The sequence below is a fragment of the Pelodiscus sinensis genome, chromosome 30 (assembly GCF_052426305.1).
Source record: "Pelodiscus sinensis isolate ZL-2025 chromosome 30, ASM5242630v1, whole genome shotgun sequence".
Classification (NCBI taxonomy): Eukaryota; Metazoa; Chordata; order Testudines; family Trionychidae; genus Pelodiscus; species Pelodiscus sinensis.
This window is the reverse complement of record NC_143081.1, coordinates 15297683-15312624: the sequence shown is the minus strand read 5'-3', so window position 1 is coordinate 15312624 and position 14942 is coordinate 15297683. Positions and strand designations below refer to the sequence as shown.

General features: G+C 50.2%; 2 protein-coding genes across 2 annotated transcripts; both read left to right on the top strand.

The window, feature by feature from the left end:
- The first annotated feature begins 617 nt into the window (after nt 1-617).
- LOC102454139 (olfactory receptor OR9H1-like) lies at nt 618-1565 on the top strand. The gene has a single exon (XM_006122746.3). The coding sequence runs from the start codon at nt 618-620 to the stop codon at nt 1563-1565; it is 948 nt and encodes a 315-aa protein (XP_006122808.3).
- Nucleotides 1566-9906: 8341 nt separating this feature from the next.
- On the top strand, nt 9907-11708 carry LOC102453900 (olfactory receptor OR9H1-like). The gene has a single exon (XM_014573445.4). The coding sequence runs from the start codon at nt 10545-10547 to the stop codon at nt 11490-11492; it is 948 nt and encodes a 315-aa protein (XP_014428931.4). The 5' UTR covers nt 9907-10544; the 3' UTR covers nt 11493-11708.
- The last annotated feature ends 3234 nt before the right edge of the window (nt 11709-14942 follow it).

Genomic DNA, 14942 nt, shown 5'->3' with positions numbered 1-14942 from the left:
AGGATCTTGAAAAATCACTTTCCAAAATGCACAAATTGGCTCCCGTTTTATTAGGAAGGGATAAAGCTTGGTTTGCCCCAGGTTTGATCTGCTTACAGTGAGGCAAAATTTTTTTCTGCTTTCACATTCAACTTTCAATGCTCCGATTTCCAACCAAGGACAAAGGAGCCACCTGACTCATTTCCAAAATCCCTCCCTAGCTACTTTTCGGTGCCTCACTTGGGCTACCGCCTGAGACCTTCCAAACCCTCCATGGCTTGATCTTCTTAGCACGTTCTGAGATAGGGAATTCCTGAAAGCTTAATTTTCCGGCAGGGACGCTGAGAGGCGGAAATAAAACAGCTGTAAGTTCTCCTAAGACCCTGAAAGTTAAAATGACTGAAACCTTTTGAGGATCACAGGAGGTTTCTTGGACATCTTAGAAAATCCCAGGCAAAGAGATTTGCTTTAGGGAGAGCATATAGAAAAGGCTCAAATTTGCAAACTTGTAGCCCAGTGTCTTTCCGGCAAGAGCTCCTCACTGCCCCCTTTTTTTGGTGAGACCTGAAATACACATTACCCGTTGGGTTCTTCTTTAACTTTGGTCTTGCTCTCTTTCTCCCAAGGAAACGCCAGCCATGGAGATAGCGAGAGCAGATAACTGCACGGCTCAAGGGGGATTCGTCCTGCAGGGATTCGGGAATGGCCCGGAAGCCCAGCTGGTCCCTTTTGTGGTGTTTTTGTTGATTTACATGATCACGGTGCTTTGGAACGCCGGCATGATCCTCCTCATCTGTGCCAATCCTAGTCTTCACACCCCCATGTATTTCTTCCTCATGAACCTGTCGGTCTTGGACCTCTGCTTCACCACCACCATCGCCCCCAAAGCCATGGCCAGCTTCCTGGTGGGGAGCAACGCCATTTCCCACAATGAATGCGCCGCCCAGTTCTTCCTTTTCTCGGTCTTCCTCACGGCCGAGGGGTTCCTGCTGGCGGCCATGGCGTACGACCGCTACACGGCCATCTGCAACCCGCTCCTCTACCCCATCACCATGTCCAAGTGGCTTTGCGTCCGGCTGGTGGCCGGCTCCATCTTCAGTGGCTGCGTGAACTCCATGGTGCAAACCGGCTTCACGTTTTCGCTGCGCTATTGCGGGTCGAGGGAGATCGACCATTTCTTCTGCGATGGCCCACCGCTGATTAACCTGGCCACCAGCGACACGTACATCAACAACCTGGTGATGTTCACCTTGTGCGGCTTCATCATCGGCAGCACCTTTCTGGTCGTCTTCATCTCCTACTTCTACATCATCTCCACCATCCTCCGGATCCGCTCCGCCGAAGGCCGGCACAAGGCCTTCTCCACCTGCACCTCCCACATGATCGCGGTGAGCATCCTTTACGGCTCCACGGCCTTCATGTACGCCCAGCCCACTTGGGTGTCTTCGCTCTACCCTCGCAAAGCCGTGTCTGTCTTCTACACCTTCATCATCCCCATGGTGAATCCACTCATCTACAGCCTGCGGAACAAGGAAGTGAAAGACGCCTGGGCCAGGACGATGGGGAGGAAATCGTGGGAGGGATGAAGCTTGCCTTGGAGCACGCAGGTCACACCTGCCTGGTGAGGGCTTGCGCCGACTTCTGGAACTGGAACTCAACCCAGGAAGGTGAAATAAACATTTTCTGGCAAAGCTTTCATTGGTTTGCATTTTCATTTTTCTCCAGCTGGGTGGGATGACACTGGAGATTGGGGGACCCCTTTGAATACTAGAATCCCAGGCCTGGCAGAGACTTCAGGAGTCATTGAGTCCAGCCCCTCCCCAAAGCAGGAACAACCCAACTCAATCATCCCAGCCAGGGCTTGGTGAAACTGGAACTTAAACACCTCTAGGGATGGAGATTCCACCCCCTCCCTAGGGAACCCATCCCAGTGCTTCCCCACCTGCCTAGGGAAATAGCTTTTCCTAATATCCAACCCCAATCTCCCCCACTATAACTTGAGCCCATTGCTCTTTGTTCTGCTACCTGCCACCCCTGAGAACAACCTCTCTTCATCGTCTTTGGAGTCCCCCTTCAGGAAGTTGAAAGTTGCTGTCAAATCCCCCCTCACTCTTCTCTTCTGGGGTACGGCAAGGCTGTGGTATCCCCAAAAAACTCTGCCACATCCAGGGAACGCTTTTGTTCTTCCGCTTTTTTCTGGCAGAAGAGCAAACGCGCTCTTTGAGACGCCCCTGTATTCCTCTTTGTACGATGAAGGAGGCGGCTTTTGAAAGAGGGGCTCTTCTCACATTGGGCTCAGTCTTGACGGGCCAAATGTTGGAAAAGCCTCTTCCGACAAAAGAATCCAAAAAAGGAATGCAAAATGTGGAGTAGCCTAGCCGTACCTCTGCAGACTAAACAAGCCCCCCGCCTCACCTCTAACTCACGTGCTCCAGCATCCTCAGCATTTTGGTTGCCTTGCACTGGACGTTCTTCAATGCGTCCACACCCTTTCTGTAAAGGGGGGTCTGGGATGGGTGTCTGCCCTATGCTGGCTCTTTAGGGGTATAACCCAGCCCTGGGTGAGGGTCTGGGGTGCAGTGCCAGGGAGGCTGGAGGCTTTGTGGGACAGAGCAGGGCTGGGGAAAGGCAAATGAGGCTGTGGTGCTTTGCCGTGGCTGTAGGTCTGGAGACAGGGCCTGAGGGCAGTAGGGCAAGCCAAGACGCAGCCAGGGCAAGCAAAGGCAGCAGGTCCACACCCCCTGCCAACGTGGAATGGCCTTGTCAGATGCAGTTGGCCCTGAAGCAGGTGCTGGATGACCCTGGCAGTGGATCACTGAGGCAGGGCGGGTGTAAGAGGCATTGGGGTTCCATGGGAGGGGAGGACCCCAGAGTTCAGGGGAACCGAGCTAGGACAGTACCAGCAGGGGTGACACCAGGGCTAGGGAGCTAATTCCCAAAGCAATCAGCAGGAGGCGCCGTGGGGGTGAGCGCCACCCCCTGGCAGGGCCCGGAACTGGATGCAACGCTCCAGATGTGGCATCCCCAGAGCTGACTAAAAGGGAATAATCACACCTCTGGATCTGCTGGCAACGCTCCTCCTAATGCAGCCCAATATGCTATTTACTTAAGGGGACACACACACACACACACACACACACACACACACACAGCCAGCCAGCCAGTCACACACACAGACACACACACACAGCTCCCAAAAGATTCTCCAGCTGCTGTTATAGTGACCAATCCTTATCATTGGTCCATTTGTTGCCGGCATCTTCTCTCTCATCTGTTCACAAGCCCCACACACATCTCCCCTGCACAAGGAACAGCCCGTCCAAACAAAGAAGAGCAAACCCATAGTCAACGCTATTGCAATGAATTCCTGCAACATCCTACCCCACCCAAGGAGCAGTGTAGTGTTACAGTCGAAGAGTCAAACAATCCCAGCCCTCGATCCTCAGCACACAAGTGGACTGGCTGTGGGGTGGAATTGGGCCTTTGAATGAGAGACATCTGGGGGTGTCTTTCCCCTTAAACGTCAGAATCTGTTCCGTCCCATTTGAGCCGATTCAGTTCTTCTTCGGAGCTTTCCCAAATACTTCCCATCGACCTCTTTAGCTGCCTAAATACCAATATGACCCTAGGTGGCTAGGTACCCAACATCCCATCGTTTATTTATGGGATGAATCACAGACTCACAGAACACTAGAACTGGAAGGGACCTCGAGAGGTCATCGAGTCCAGTCGCCTGCCCTCACAGCAGGCCCAAGCACCGTCTAGACCATCCCTGATAGATGTGATTCTGAGCAGAATTAAAAAGAATACCCCATCACATCGCCCACAACATTTGTGCCTCATGCATCTTTTGGAAAATAACAAAATAAATCCAAACCGTTACCAGCTACCATATTTCTGCAGGTACCTTGCATTGCCAGCTTGTCTGAATCTATATTGATACTAAAAGTGGGATAAAACAGAACAAATACAATGGCGGCTACATGACCCCTTTTGCCGTGGGAAGCTAGACAAAGGAGAAGGGGGGGCGGGGGGAGGGTGCTGCCTGCAGGACTGAGACTGGCTGCTGAGCATGAGTTAGTCTTGGCTGGCTTAGGATACAGGGTTGGGGCCCAGGGCTCTCCCCAAGATGGATGGCATGGGCTGCTCCTACTTCCTGTGCTGACAAGTCTGTTCTAGGCTGTGTCCCTGTGGACTAATAACCCTTCTGTGATACTGGCTGAGAGACATGTCTGGATGCAGGTAGGGCCCGGTGGCTCACCGCCCCTCAGCGACAATTTCTATGGGACTTTGATATTAGCGTCCATCGGAAGGAGTAAGACGAGGCCGACAACGTTCAGCAGGAACGGGCAAACCATGCAAAGTGGAATCACGAGGCCGACTTCCTTCCTGTGGGATTATCTGTCAGCCTTCCCTGTCCCTGCGTCTCCAGAGTTCAAAGTTTCCATATTAGCAATGGCAACAGATTCCACCTATGTCCCTAGTCCCAGATACTGCAAAGACACGTGGCCGTGAAAAGCCTGTTCTCCCAAAAAAGGAACCATGTAAACAGAAAGGGCCAGAAAAAGTGTGAATGTATTTTACAGTTGGGAAACTGAGGGAAAAAAGGGTGAGATTTTCAAAGCTGCCTAAGTGGTTTGAACACTAAAATCATATTTAAGACCATGAGCATTGGGCACCAAAAATCATCAACATCTCAGCCTAGGCGCCAGACAGAACAAGAAATCAACCCCAGATGTCCCTAATTCCAGTCCTATATCTTCCCCACAGAACCATTCCTCCCATGTTGGGCATTAGGTTGGACGTTAAGAAAAAGTTCCTACCTGTCAGGGTGGTCAAACACTGGAATAAATTGCCCGGGGAGGTTGTGGAATCCCCATCTCTGGAGATATTTAAGAGTAGGTTAGATAAATATCCATCAGGGATGGTCTAGACAGGATTTGGTCCTGCCATGAGGGCAGGGAACTGGACTCGATGACCTCTCGAGGTCCCTTCCAGTCCTAGTGTTCTATGACTCTATGACTATATGTTGGAGAGAGATCTTCTCCCAAGGGATTTAGAGGCGAGCCTCCGATTCCTCACCCTTGCACTGTGTGTGGGATTCTCAAAGGAGTCAAAGGGTGTGGGAGGCTCAGTTGAGTGCCTAATTCCCTTAGGTTCCTCTGAAAGTCCATGCCTTTCCTCAGAATATTCACCAGCTGAGACTGTTGTTCAATGGGCGAGCCCTGTAGGAATTCCTCTATCATTGGTACCCATTCCCATCCATCCTGATTGCTGACCTTTTAATTTCAGCATGTTCCGAGGAATGGGAATTCAGGTCCTAAGGCAGCTTTCCCTCGACAGAACGAATTCAACAGAGCATATTCCTATCCGGTCAATTGCGCTGGGGACTTGGCATCCAGTTGTACTAGGAAAAGAGGTGTTGGACTCCGGAGAGGAATCTCCAAGTCCCCCAAGTCATCTCCTTGTGGGAGATTTTCACGAGAGTCTCCGGTCTCTCAGGGCGTGTCTATGCTATGGAGAGGATTGACCCTCAGGAGGTCGATCATCTGGGCTGTGTCTACACTGGCATGAATTTCCAGAAATGCTTAAAACGGAATACTATTCCATTTTCAGTTTTTCCGGAAAAGGAGTGTCTACATTGGCAGGCTGCTTTTCCAGAAAAGCCCTTTTTCCGGAAAAGCGTCTGTGGCCAATGTAGATGCGCTTTTCCGGAAAAGAGCCCCGATCGCCATTTTCGCGATTGGGGCTTTTTTCCGGAAAAGACTACTGGGCTGTCTACACTGGCCCTTTTCCGGAACAGTGTTCCGGAATAAGGACTTATGCCCGAGCGGGAGCAGAATAGTTTTTCCGGAATAGCGGCTGATTTTGTACAGTAGAGCGTCGTCGCTTTTCCGGAAATTCAAGGGCCAGTGTAGACAGCTCGCAGCTTATTCCGGAGAAGCGGCTGATTTTCCAGAATAAGTGGCCCAGTGTAGACACAGCCCTGGTGTTCAATTGAGCGGGGCTAGTGCAGGCCCCTAAATCGAATGGTGAAGGCAGCTCCCATCAGCGCTGTGTACTCCTCATTCTGTGCAGAGCACGGGAAGTCGACCGGAGCGAGGGCTCCCGCCAGCCTCTCACAATGGAGACGGAACGGTGGCTCAGTGCGACACACCAGAGCTGGTGTAGACCAGGCCTGAGAGACTTGCGGCCAATGCACAGCTTGGGGTGAAGAGAAACAGCCAGAGGGAAACGAGTCCTGTTCAGCTACATCCCTTGAACGCAGACCACTAAATGCTGCCTCCTTTTGTCAGAGAAACTACTGAGATAGGAGAGTTTGAATGGTAGGAATTAAAGGAGGCTATGGGCTGGACAGATGGCACAGAAACTTGGTGTCAGGATGATTACCAGTGGGACATGATGGTACAGGACTTAGAAGATCGTGGGATGACAGAACTGGCCACGATGCTGGAGGAGACAATGAGGACATGTCTACACTAGGGAATTATGTCAAAGTAACAAAATTCAACTTCATAACTCCAGATTTTACAAAATCAAACTAGTGCATCCCCACTACAGGAAAGCCTCAAAATTCGTCCGAGGCAGGCGCATTAAGTGTGGACACGCTACCTTGACTTAGAGCCCCAGGAAGCACTGGGGAGTAATATGTTCGAATGACTCTGGGGAGCAGCTATTTTGAAATAGCAGCACCGGCGCATCTACACTGCCTCTATTTTGAAATGACTCTTTCGGAATGTGCAGTAGTCCCTGAGGAAAGCAAGAGGACAGATTTTGAAATCAGCAGCCTATCATTTCGAATTAACGAGGTTGGTAGCATGCTCGCTCCGCTTATCAATTCGACCGCAGGGGAGTTATTTCGAAATAACGCCCAAGCCTAGCCCAGAGCTGGGTGACCGAGCTGGGCTGTTCCTATATCCTTAAAGAAATGCAAAAAGCAGTTTGGCCGAAATTTTCCAAGCAAGAAAGTCCTACACATGATCTCCTCCGGCTCATTCAAGTGTTCCCTCCACAGCCCCCAGAACATACTCAATGTCCATTGAGAAACTGAAAGCTGCGATTTTCAACTGAAGATGCCAGAAAACCAAAAGGCATTTCTTGAAGACCTTCTTAATTTTTTTCCATGAAAAAAATCATGTTTTGATTGCCCCTCATGCTCCAGGGAGAATGGAAGATGAGGAAACAAACCCAACGCCTAATTCTCAGAGTTCAATTCATCCCTTCCAGGAACAGAAAATCCACCGCTTTGCATGCGGAGACCAACCCATCTAATTTCCCCGCCTCCCATGGGGCGTATCTCAGGCTGCAAATGGCGTGTCTGACTCTCCTCTCCCGGGTGTAAATCGCTCTCCAAGCCTCCGGATTTAGCTCAAGGTGACTTCACTCCCTCTGCCGATTGCGAAGCCCAGTGACTCAGGAGCGAACGCCGGTTCTGATTTGTCCTGGGACTCCCAGGTGGAGCTGGGAGGGAGGGGAAAGCAAAGACAATAGACTTTAAAAACCTTGTCATGGGCGAGTCACCGCCCTATGCTATTACATCTTGGCCGAAGGCTCAAGGCTGGATGAACGAGACCTTCTCCTTCCCCGGCAGCCCACTGCCCGGGGGCCAGACAGAACCTACAGACATCAGCGACATCTAAGAACGACCACAGCCCAGGCGATGAGCTGGCTGGTGAGACACACAGCCCAGCCGGAACCGCCTCTCTCGACGGCAAACAAGGCTCGGAAACACTGTAAGAGTCGAGAAGCTAGAAAGGCCCTTCCCTTCCCTTCCCTTCCTTCTTCCTGCCTGGCCGGTGGGGTTCCAGATAGGGGCAACCTGTCAGGGGTGTGGCGGATTCACCGGCCGTTTTTGTAAATCAGATGTTTTTCTGATTGATCTGTCCCAGGAATTATTTAGGAGTCGCCGTCTCCCTTGTGTTCTACACACCAGGTGTGGTGGTCACCGTGCTATCGTCTGCCCTAGGCATCTGTGAATAACACTAAATAACTTGCACTTGTAACAAAACCTCAGAGGTTCACCGATTTCAAGGCCAGAAAGGACCTCTATAATGCTAGCCAGGGAATTTCATCCCGTTCAATTTGCTTTTTTATTAAAGCATCTTCCTGAAAGGCCCCAGGTCTTTACTTAAAAACGAGGGGAAACAGAGGGTCTCCTGTTTCCTGTGGCTCTTTGCCCCCAACAATTAACAACTGTCATTCTTAAAAGCATCTACCTTATTTTTGTATTGAATTTTTTGGTTTCTCTTCTTGTTGCCTTTTTCTGCAAAAAATAAAGATACCTTTAATCCCCAGAATAGTCTTCCTTGGCTTACACATGGTGATCGAGTCATCCCCCTCACCCCCAACCTGATCTTCATTTTGATCACTTAAAGAGGTGGTCTTTATGTCCCACTGCCACAAACGTTTTTTTAAGCTCTCACGTGATTTCTGGGACTCTTCTCTGATATGGCTGCAACTTTTTGGCAGGAATGGAGGACCACTGGGTAGCCATGATCTCTCAGTGTTGATGTGGTCACCAAAAAGTCCTCCTCTGCCCTACAGCATGTACAGACATGATTAAATCATTTCCATCCACCTCTTGACTCAACTAAACACATCGGCCTCCTGTATTAGTTGACCATGAGACCTTCAATCAGTCTCTCTCACCACTGCCCCATTGTCTATATTCTAAGTATCCTGCTATAGCAGGGACACATCCGTGGTTTCTCCAGCGCCGTATACAGCGGCAATGAACGTCCTTGTTCAGAGCGAGTCATTTACTGCAACCCCCTATTTACTGGGTTGACAACAGCATGTTCATGACTAGGTCCAAGGTCTTTGAGATGGTTGGGGTGGGGGCTAAAACGGAGGAACAATTGGCATTCAAGGAGAATTTAGGAGGTTTTATGAGACAGAAAGACCCTTTAGGGGTCAGCTGGCTCTAAGAATAGCTAGCTCTGAGGGCTCCATGGGATTTAGGCTCCAGGGAAAGTTACAGCTTCGATAATTGAGTGTGATGCACAATTACCTGGTAAGTGGAACAACAGAAATGCACAAATACATACGGTGCTGTATTATGGAGCAAAGGTGTGAGAATCTGGTACTAAACTCGGGTATCCAACAATTCTCGAAAGAGCTTTTAGCTCCCAGAAAGTAGCTCCTCATAAAACTTTTATTAAGACCCTGTTCTAGTCTTGTGCAGGCAAATGTCCCTTTAATGTGACTAGCATTACGACAATATTCTGTATGGGAATGTCTGCACCGCAACGCTATTTCGGGATACTGGAGTATCCCGAGATTTCTATCCCACGTCTTCACAGCATGCCTGTTATTTCAGGCTCACTATTCTGACATCCCTGTAACCCTCCTTCTGGAAGTAAGGGGTGTTTCGGAAAAGCGCTTTATTTCCAAATTTGGCACTGTACAGACAAGTGCCAAATGATGAAATAAGCTATTTTGAAATAGCATCAAAATAAGAGACACAATTTGCATAACTCAAACTGCGTATCTTATTTTGAGTTACAGTGCAGCGTAGATGCACCCTAAGAGAGTAAAAGTTCTGAAATTCCGCCCCTGAAATCTTCCAGGAAAAGAAATAAAGGGATTAGTCATTATCTTTGTCCATATACTGTTTTAATTCATATTTAAAGCCCCCAATCTTTCACTGGACTTTCTCTTCCAAACAGGCGTTCTTGCTACGCCTTTCACTGCAAAAATAAAGATGTCTCTAATATCCGGAAATCCCCTACTTTTCCTACTCTTTCTAGAAATCAATGGAAAAACTTAAAAAACAACCAATAATCTAGTAGCACCTTAAAGACTAACAAAACATGTAGATGGTATCATGAGCATTCATGGACACAACCCACTTCTCCAGATGACTGGAGTATTAGAACTGGAGTACTAAACCAGTGGGTTTCTCATGGAAGGAAAGGTTGTTTCACTCATGCTTTGAATTTCAGTTCAGTTGTAGAGGATCTTGAAAAAGCACTTTCCAAAATGCACAAATTGGCTCCTGTTTTATTATAAAGGGGTTAAGTTTGGATCGCACCAGCTTTGATCTGCTTACAGTGAAGCAATAAACTTTTCTGCTTTCAATTTCATCTCCTAAGGCTCTGATTTCCACCCAAGAATAAAGGAGCCAGCTGACTTTTCCAAAATTCCTCCTAAGCTACTTTTCGGTGCCTCCCTCGGCTACCATCTGAGACCTTCCAAACCCTCCATAGCTAGAACTTCTTAGCATGTTCTGAGATGGGGAATTCCCGAAAGCTTAATTTTCCGGCAGAGACGCTGAGAGGCAGAAATATTACAGCTGTAAGTTCTCATAAGTCCGTGAAAGTTAAGGTGACTGAAACCTTTTGAGGATCACTGGGGATTTCTTGGATGATTTAGAAAACACCAGGCGAAGAGGTTTGCTTTAGGGAGAGCATGTAGAAAAATGCTCAAATTTGCAAACTTGTAGCCCAGTGTCTTTCCCACAAGAGCTTTGCCCCCTATTTTTGGTGAGACCTGAAATGCACCTGGTCCGTTGGGTTCTTTTTTAACCTTGGTCTTGCTCCCTTCCCCTCAAGGAAACGCCAGCCATGGAGACAGTGAGAGCGGATAATTGCACAGCTCGGGGGGGATTCATCCTTTTGGGTTTCGGGAATGGCCCGGAAGCCCAGCTGGTCCCTTTGGTGGCGTTTCTGCTGATTTACATGATCACAGTCCTTGGGAACGCCGGCATGATCCTCCTCATCTGCTCCAACCCTCGTCTTCACACCCCCATGTATTTCTTCCTCATGAACCTGTCGGTCTTGGACCTCTGCTTCACCACCACCATCGCCCCCAAAGCCATGTCCAGCTTCCTGGTGGGGAGCAACGCCATTTCCCACAACGAATGCGCCACCCAGTTCTTCCTTTTCTCGGTCTTCCTCACGGCCGAGGGGTTCCTGCTGGCGGCCATGGCGTACGACCGCTACACGGCCATCTGCAACCCGCTCCTCTACCCCGTCACCATGTCCAAGTGGCTTTGCGTCCGGCTGGTGGCCGGCTCCATCTTCAGCGGCTGCGTGAACTCCATGGTGCAAACCGGCTTCACGTTTTCGCTGCGCTACTGCGGGTCGAGGGAGATCGACCATTTCTTCTGCGATGGCCCACCGCTGATTAACCTGGCCACCAGCGACACGTACGTCAACAACCTGGTGATGTTCACCTTGTGTGGCTTCGTCATCGGCAGCACCTCTCTGGTCGTCCTCGTCTCCTACGTCTACATCATCTCCACCATCCTTCGGATCCACTCCACCGAAGGCCGGCACAAGGCCTTCTCCACCTGCACCTCCCACGTGATCGCGGTGAGCATCTTCTACGGCTCCACGGCCTTCATGTATGCCCAGCCCACTTGGGTGTCTTCGCTCTACCCTCGCAAAGCCGTGTCCGTCTTCTACACCTTCATCATCCCCATGGTGAATCCACTCATCTACAGCCTGCGGAACAAGGAAGTGAAAGACGCCTGGGCCAGGACGATGGGGAGGAAATCATGGGAGGGATGAAGCTTGCCTTGGAGCACACAGGTCACACCTGCCTGCTGAGGGCTTGCGTCGACTTCTGGAACTGGAACTCAACCTAGGAAGGTGAAATAAACATTTTCTGGCAAAGATTTCACTGGTTTGCATTGTCGTTTTTCTCCAGCTGGGTGGGATGACACTGGAGATTGGGGGACTTTGTGGGACCCCTTTGAATACTAGAATCCCAGGCCTGGCAGAGACCTCAGGAGTCATTGAGTCCAGTCCCCTCCCCAAAGCAGGACCAACCCAACTCAACCATCCCAGCCAGGGCTTGGTCAAGTCAGGACTTATGCACCTCTAGGGATGGAGATTCCACCCCCTCCCTAGGGAACCCAGCCCAGTGCTTCCCCACCCACCTAGGGAAAGAGTTTTTCCTAATATCCAACCTAGGCCTCCCGCATTGCAACTTGAGCCCATTGCTCCTTGTTCTGCCGTCTGCCCCCCGTGAGAACAGCCTCTCCCCAGCCTCTTTGGAACTCCCCTCACTCTTCTCTTCTAGGGTGCGGCTAGACTGTGGGGTTTTTCAGGATACAGAAGCCCGAAAAAACTCCGCCACAATCCAGGGAATGCTTTTTTTTTTTGCGGAAGAGCAAACGTGCTCTTTCGGAAGCCCCTGTATTCCTATCAAAAGACGGGTTTTTGCCTGACATTTGGCCCAATCTAGATGGGCCAAATATTGGAGAAGCCTCTTCCGACATAAGAATAGGGAAAAGATATGCAAATTGTGGGGCGCGTTTTGCGTATCTTTTTCTGACAAAAACTTTTAATCTAGCCAGACCCCTGCAGACTAACCAAGCCCCAGTCCCTCTGCCTCTCCTCGCAGGTCATGTTCTCCAGCTCCTGAATCATTTTGGTCGCCCTCCGCTGCACCGTCTCTAATGCATCCGCATCTTTCCTGTAGTGGGGGGTCTGGGGTGGGTGTCTGCCCCACACTGACTCGTTAGGGGTAAAACCCAGCCCTGGGTGAGGCCTGGGATTCTGGCACCTGCAGCTGAGGGCAGGGACAGCTGATTCGGGCCCAGCTGGGGCTGTATGAACAAGGGCTCCCAGAGGGGCGTAGACAGACACACTCTGCCTCTAGCTGGGGGGGCGGGGAGGAGGCAGGCAGGGCCTGGTTGCCAGGGATGCTGGAGGCTTCCTGAAACTGGGCAGGGCTGGGGAGAGGCCGGCAGAGCTAGGGGGCTCTGGCTTCACTCCTGGGCAGGTCTGAGGCAAGGCCTGAGAGCACGAAGGCTGCAGAGAGGCTTCCAGGGCAGGCAAAGGCAGCAGGTCCCCACCCCTGCCAATAAGGAGTGGCTGTGCCAGGCTGCAGTTGGCCCCGAGGCAGGGGCTAGATGGCCCTGGCTGTGGGTTATTGCAGCAGGGTGGGGGTAGGTGGATCGGAGGAGTGTCCAGGAGGGGAGGACCCCAAAGTGCAGGTGCATTGAGCTAGGACGGTACCAGCAGGAGTGACACCAGCCAGAAGGGGGCGCTTCAGGGCTGGGAGCTAATTCCCACAGGGTCCAGCAGGAGGCACCGGGAGGGGGGTGGACGCCGCCCTGTGGGAGGGCCCAGAACTGGACGCAATGCTCCAGATGCGGCCTTCCCAGTGGTGAATAAAGGGGAATAATCACTTCTCTGGATCTGTGGGAATTTATGCTCCTCTTAATGCAGCCTAATATGCAGACACACACCCAGAGACACACATATACAAAGACAGACACACACACAAATATACAAAGACAGAGACACACAAAGACACACAAAAACAGACACACAAGAAGTCAGACAAACAGACACAGACACACACACACAGCTCCCAAAAGATTCTCCAGCTGCTTTTATAGTGACCAATCCTTATCATTGCTCGAGTCAGTCCAGCGGCCAGCTAGGCACAACACGAGTGGGGGCTGGCCCTGAAGGCATTCTCATGTTGATTCTCTGTTGTTTTTCCAGAACAACCCCAAAGTCTCCCAGCACGCTCCTCCCTTTTAGAGGAGTTGATTCTCGTGTTCGGCTTCGGGCTAATAGCCATTGATGGGCCTAACCACCATGAATTTGTCTAGTTCTTTTTTGAACTATGTTAAAGTCCTGGTCTTCACAACATCCCCCGGCAAGGAGTTCCACAGGTTGACTTTGTGCTGCATGATGAAAAACGTCCATTGGTTTGTTTTAAACCTGCTCCCTATTCATTTCCTTTGCTGACCCCTCATTCTTATGTGATGGGAATGAGTAAATAACTTTTCCTTATTCACTTTCACCACACCTGCCACGATTTTATAGACCTCTATCATATCCCCCCTTAGGCTCCTCTTTCCTGAGCTGAAATGTCTCCATCTTTTTAACCAGGACAAGGTGAAACTGGAACCTTCATTTTTTCACTCTTTTTCCCAGTGAGATCCATCTGTTGCTGGCATCTTCTCTCTCATCTGTTCACAAGCCCCGCACACATCTCCCCTGCACAAGGAAAAGCACGTCCAAACAAAGAACAGCAAGCCCATGGTCAACACTATTGCAATGAATTCCCGCAACATCCTACCCCACCCAAGGAACAGACAAAGAGTCAAACAATCCCAACCCTCGAACTTCAGCACACAAGTGGACTGGCCATGGTGTGGAATTGGGCCTTTTATGATGAGGGACATCATGAAGAGTGTGTCTTTCCCCTTAAATATCATAATCTATTTCATCCCATTTGACCTGAGTCAGTTCTTTTTCGGAGCTTTCCAAATACTTCCCATCAGCCTCTTTCACCGCCTAAATACAAATATGTCCCTAGGTGGCTAAGTACCCGAAGTCCCATCGTTTATTTCTGAGATGAATCACAGACTCATAGAAAACTAGAACTGGAGGGGACGTTCAGAGCTCATTGAGGCCAGTCCCCCACCCGCATGGTAGGACCAAGCATCTTCTACATTATCCCGGATAGATGTCTAGCCAACCTGCTCTTAAAAATGGGGGATTGCGTTCACTCTCCTTGCTCTGTTGAGTTGCATGGGATTTCTGCCATCCTGTGGTGATGCTGTGTGTGCATGCCTCAGTTTCCCTGGTGCTGCACTGATGCCTACATGGAATTTTGGGGGGTGACGCTCACTGAGGGATTCTGTGACAGCCCAGACTGGCTGTTGAGTGTGAATTAGTCTTGGCTGGCTTAGGATACAGTGAAGCATCAATTGGAAGGAGTAAGACGAGTCCAACAAAGTTCAGCGGGAACGGGAAAACAACCATGCAAAGTGAAATCATGAGGTGGATTTCCTTCCCTCCGGATTATCTGTCAGCCTTCCCTGTCCCTGCATCTCCAGAGTTCAAAGTTCCCATATTAGCAATGGCAACAGATTCTGCCTTCCTCCCTAGTCCCAGATGCTGCAAAGACACGTGGCTGTGAAAAGCTTGTTCTCCCATAAAAGGAACTATGTAAATAGATAGGGCCAGAAAAAGTGTGACTATCTATATTTT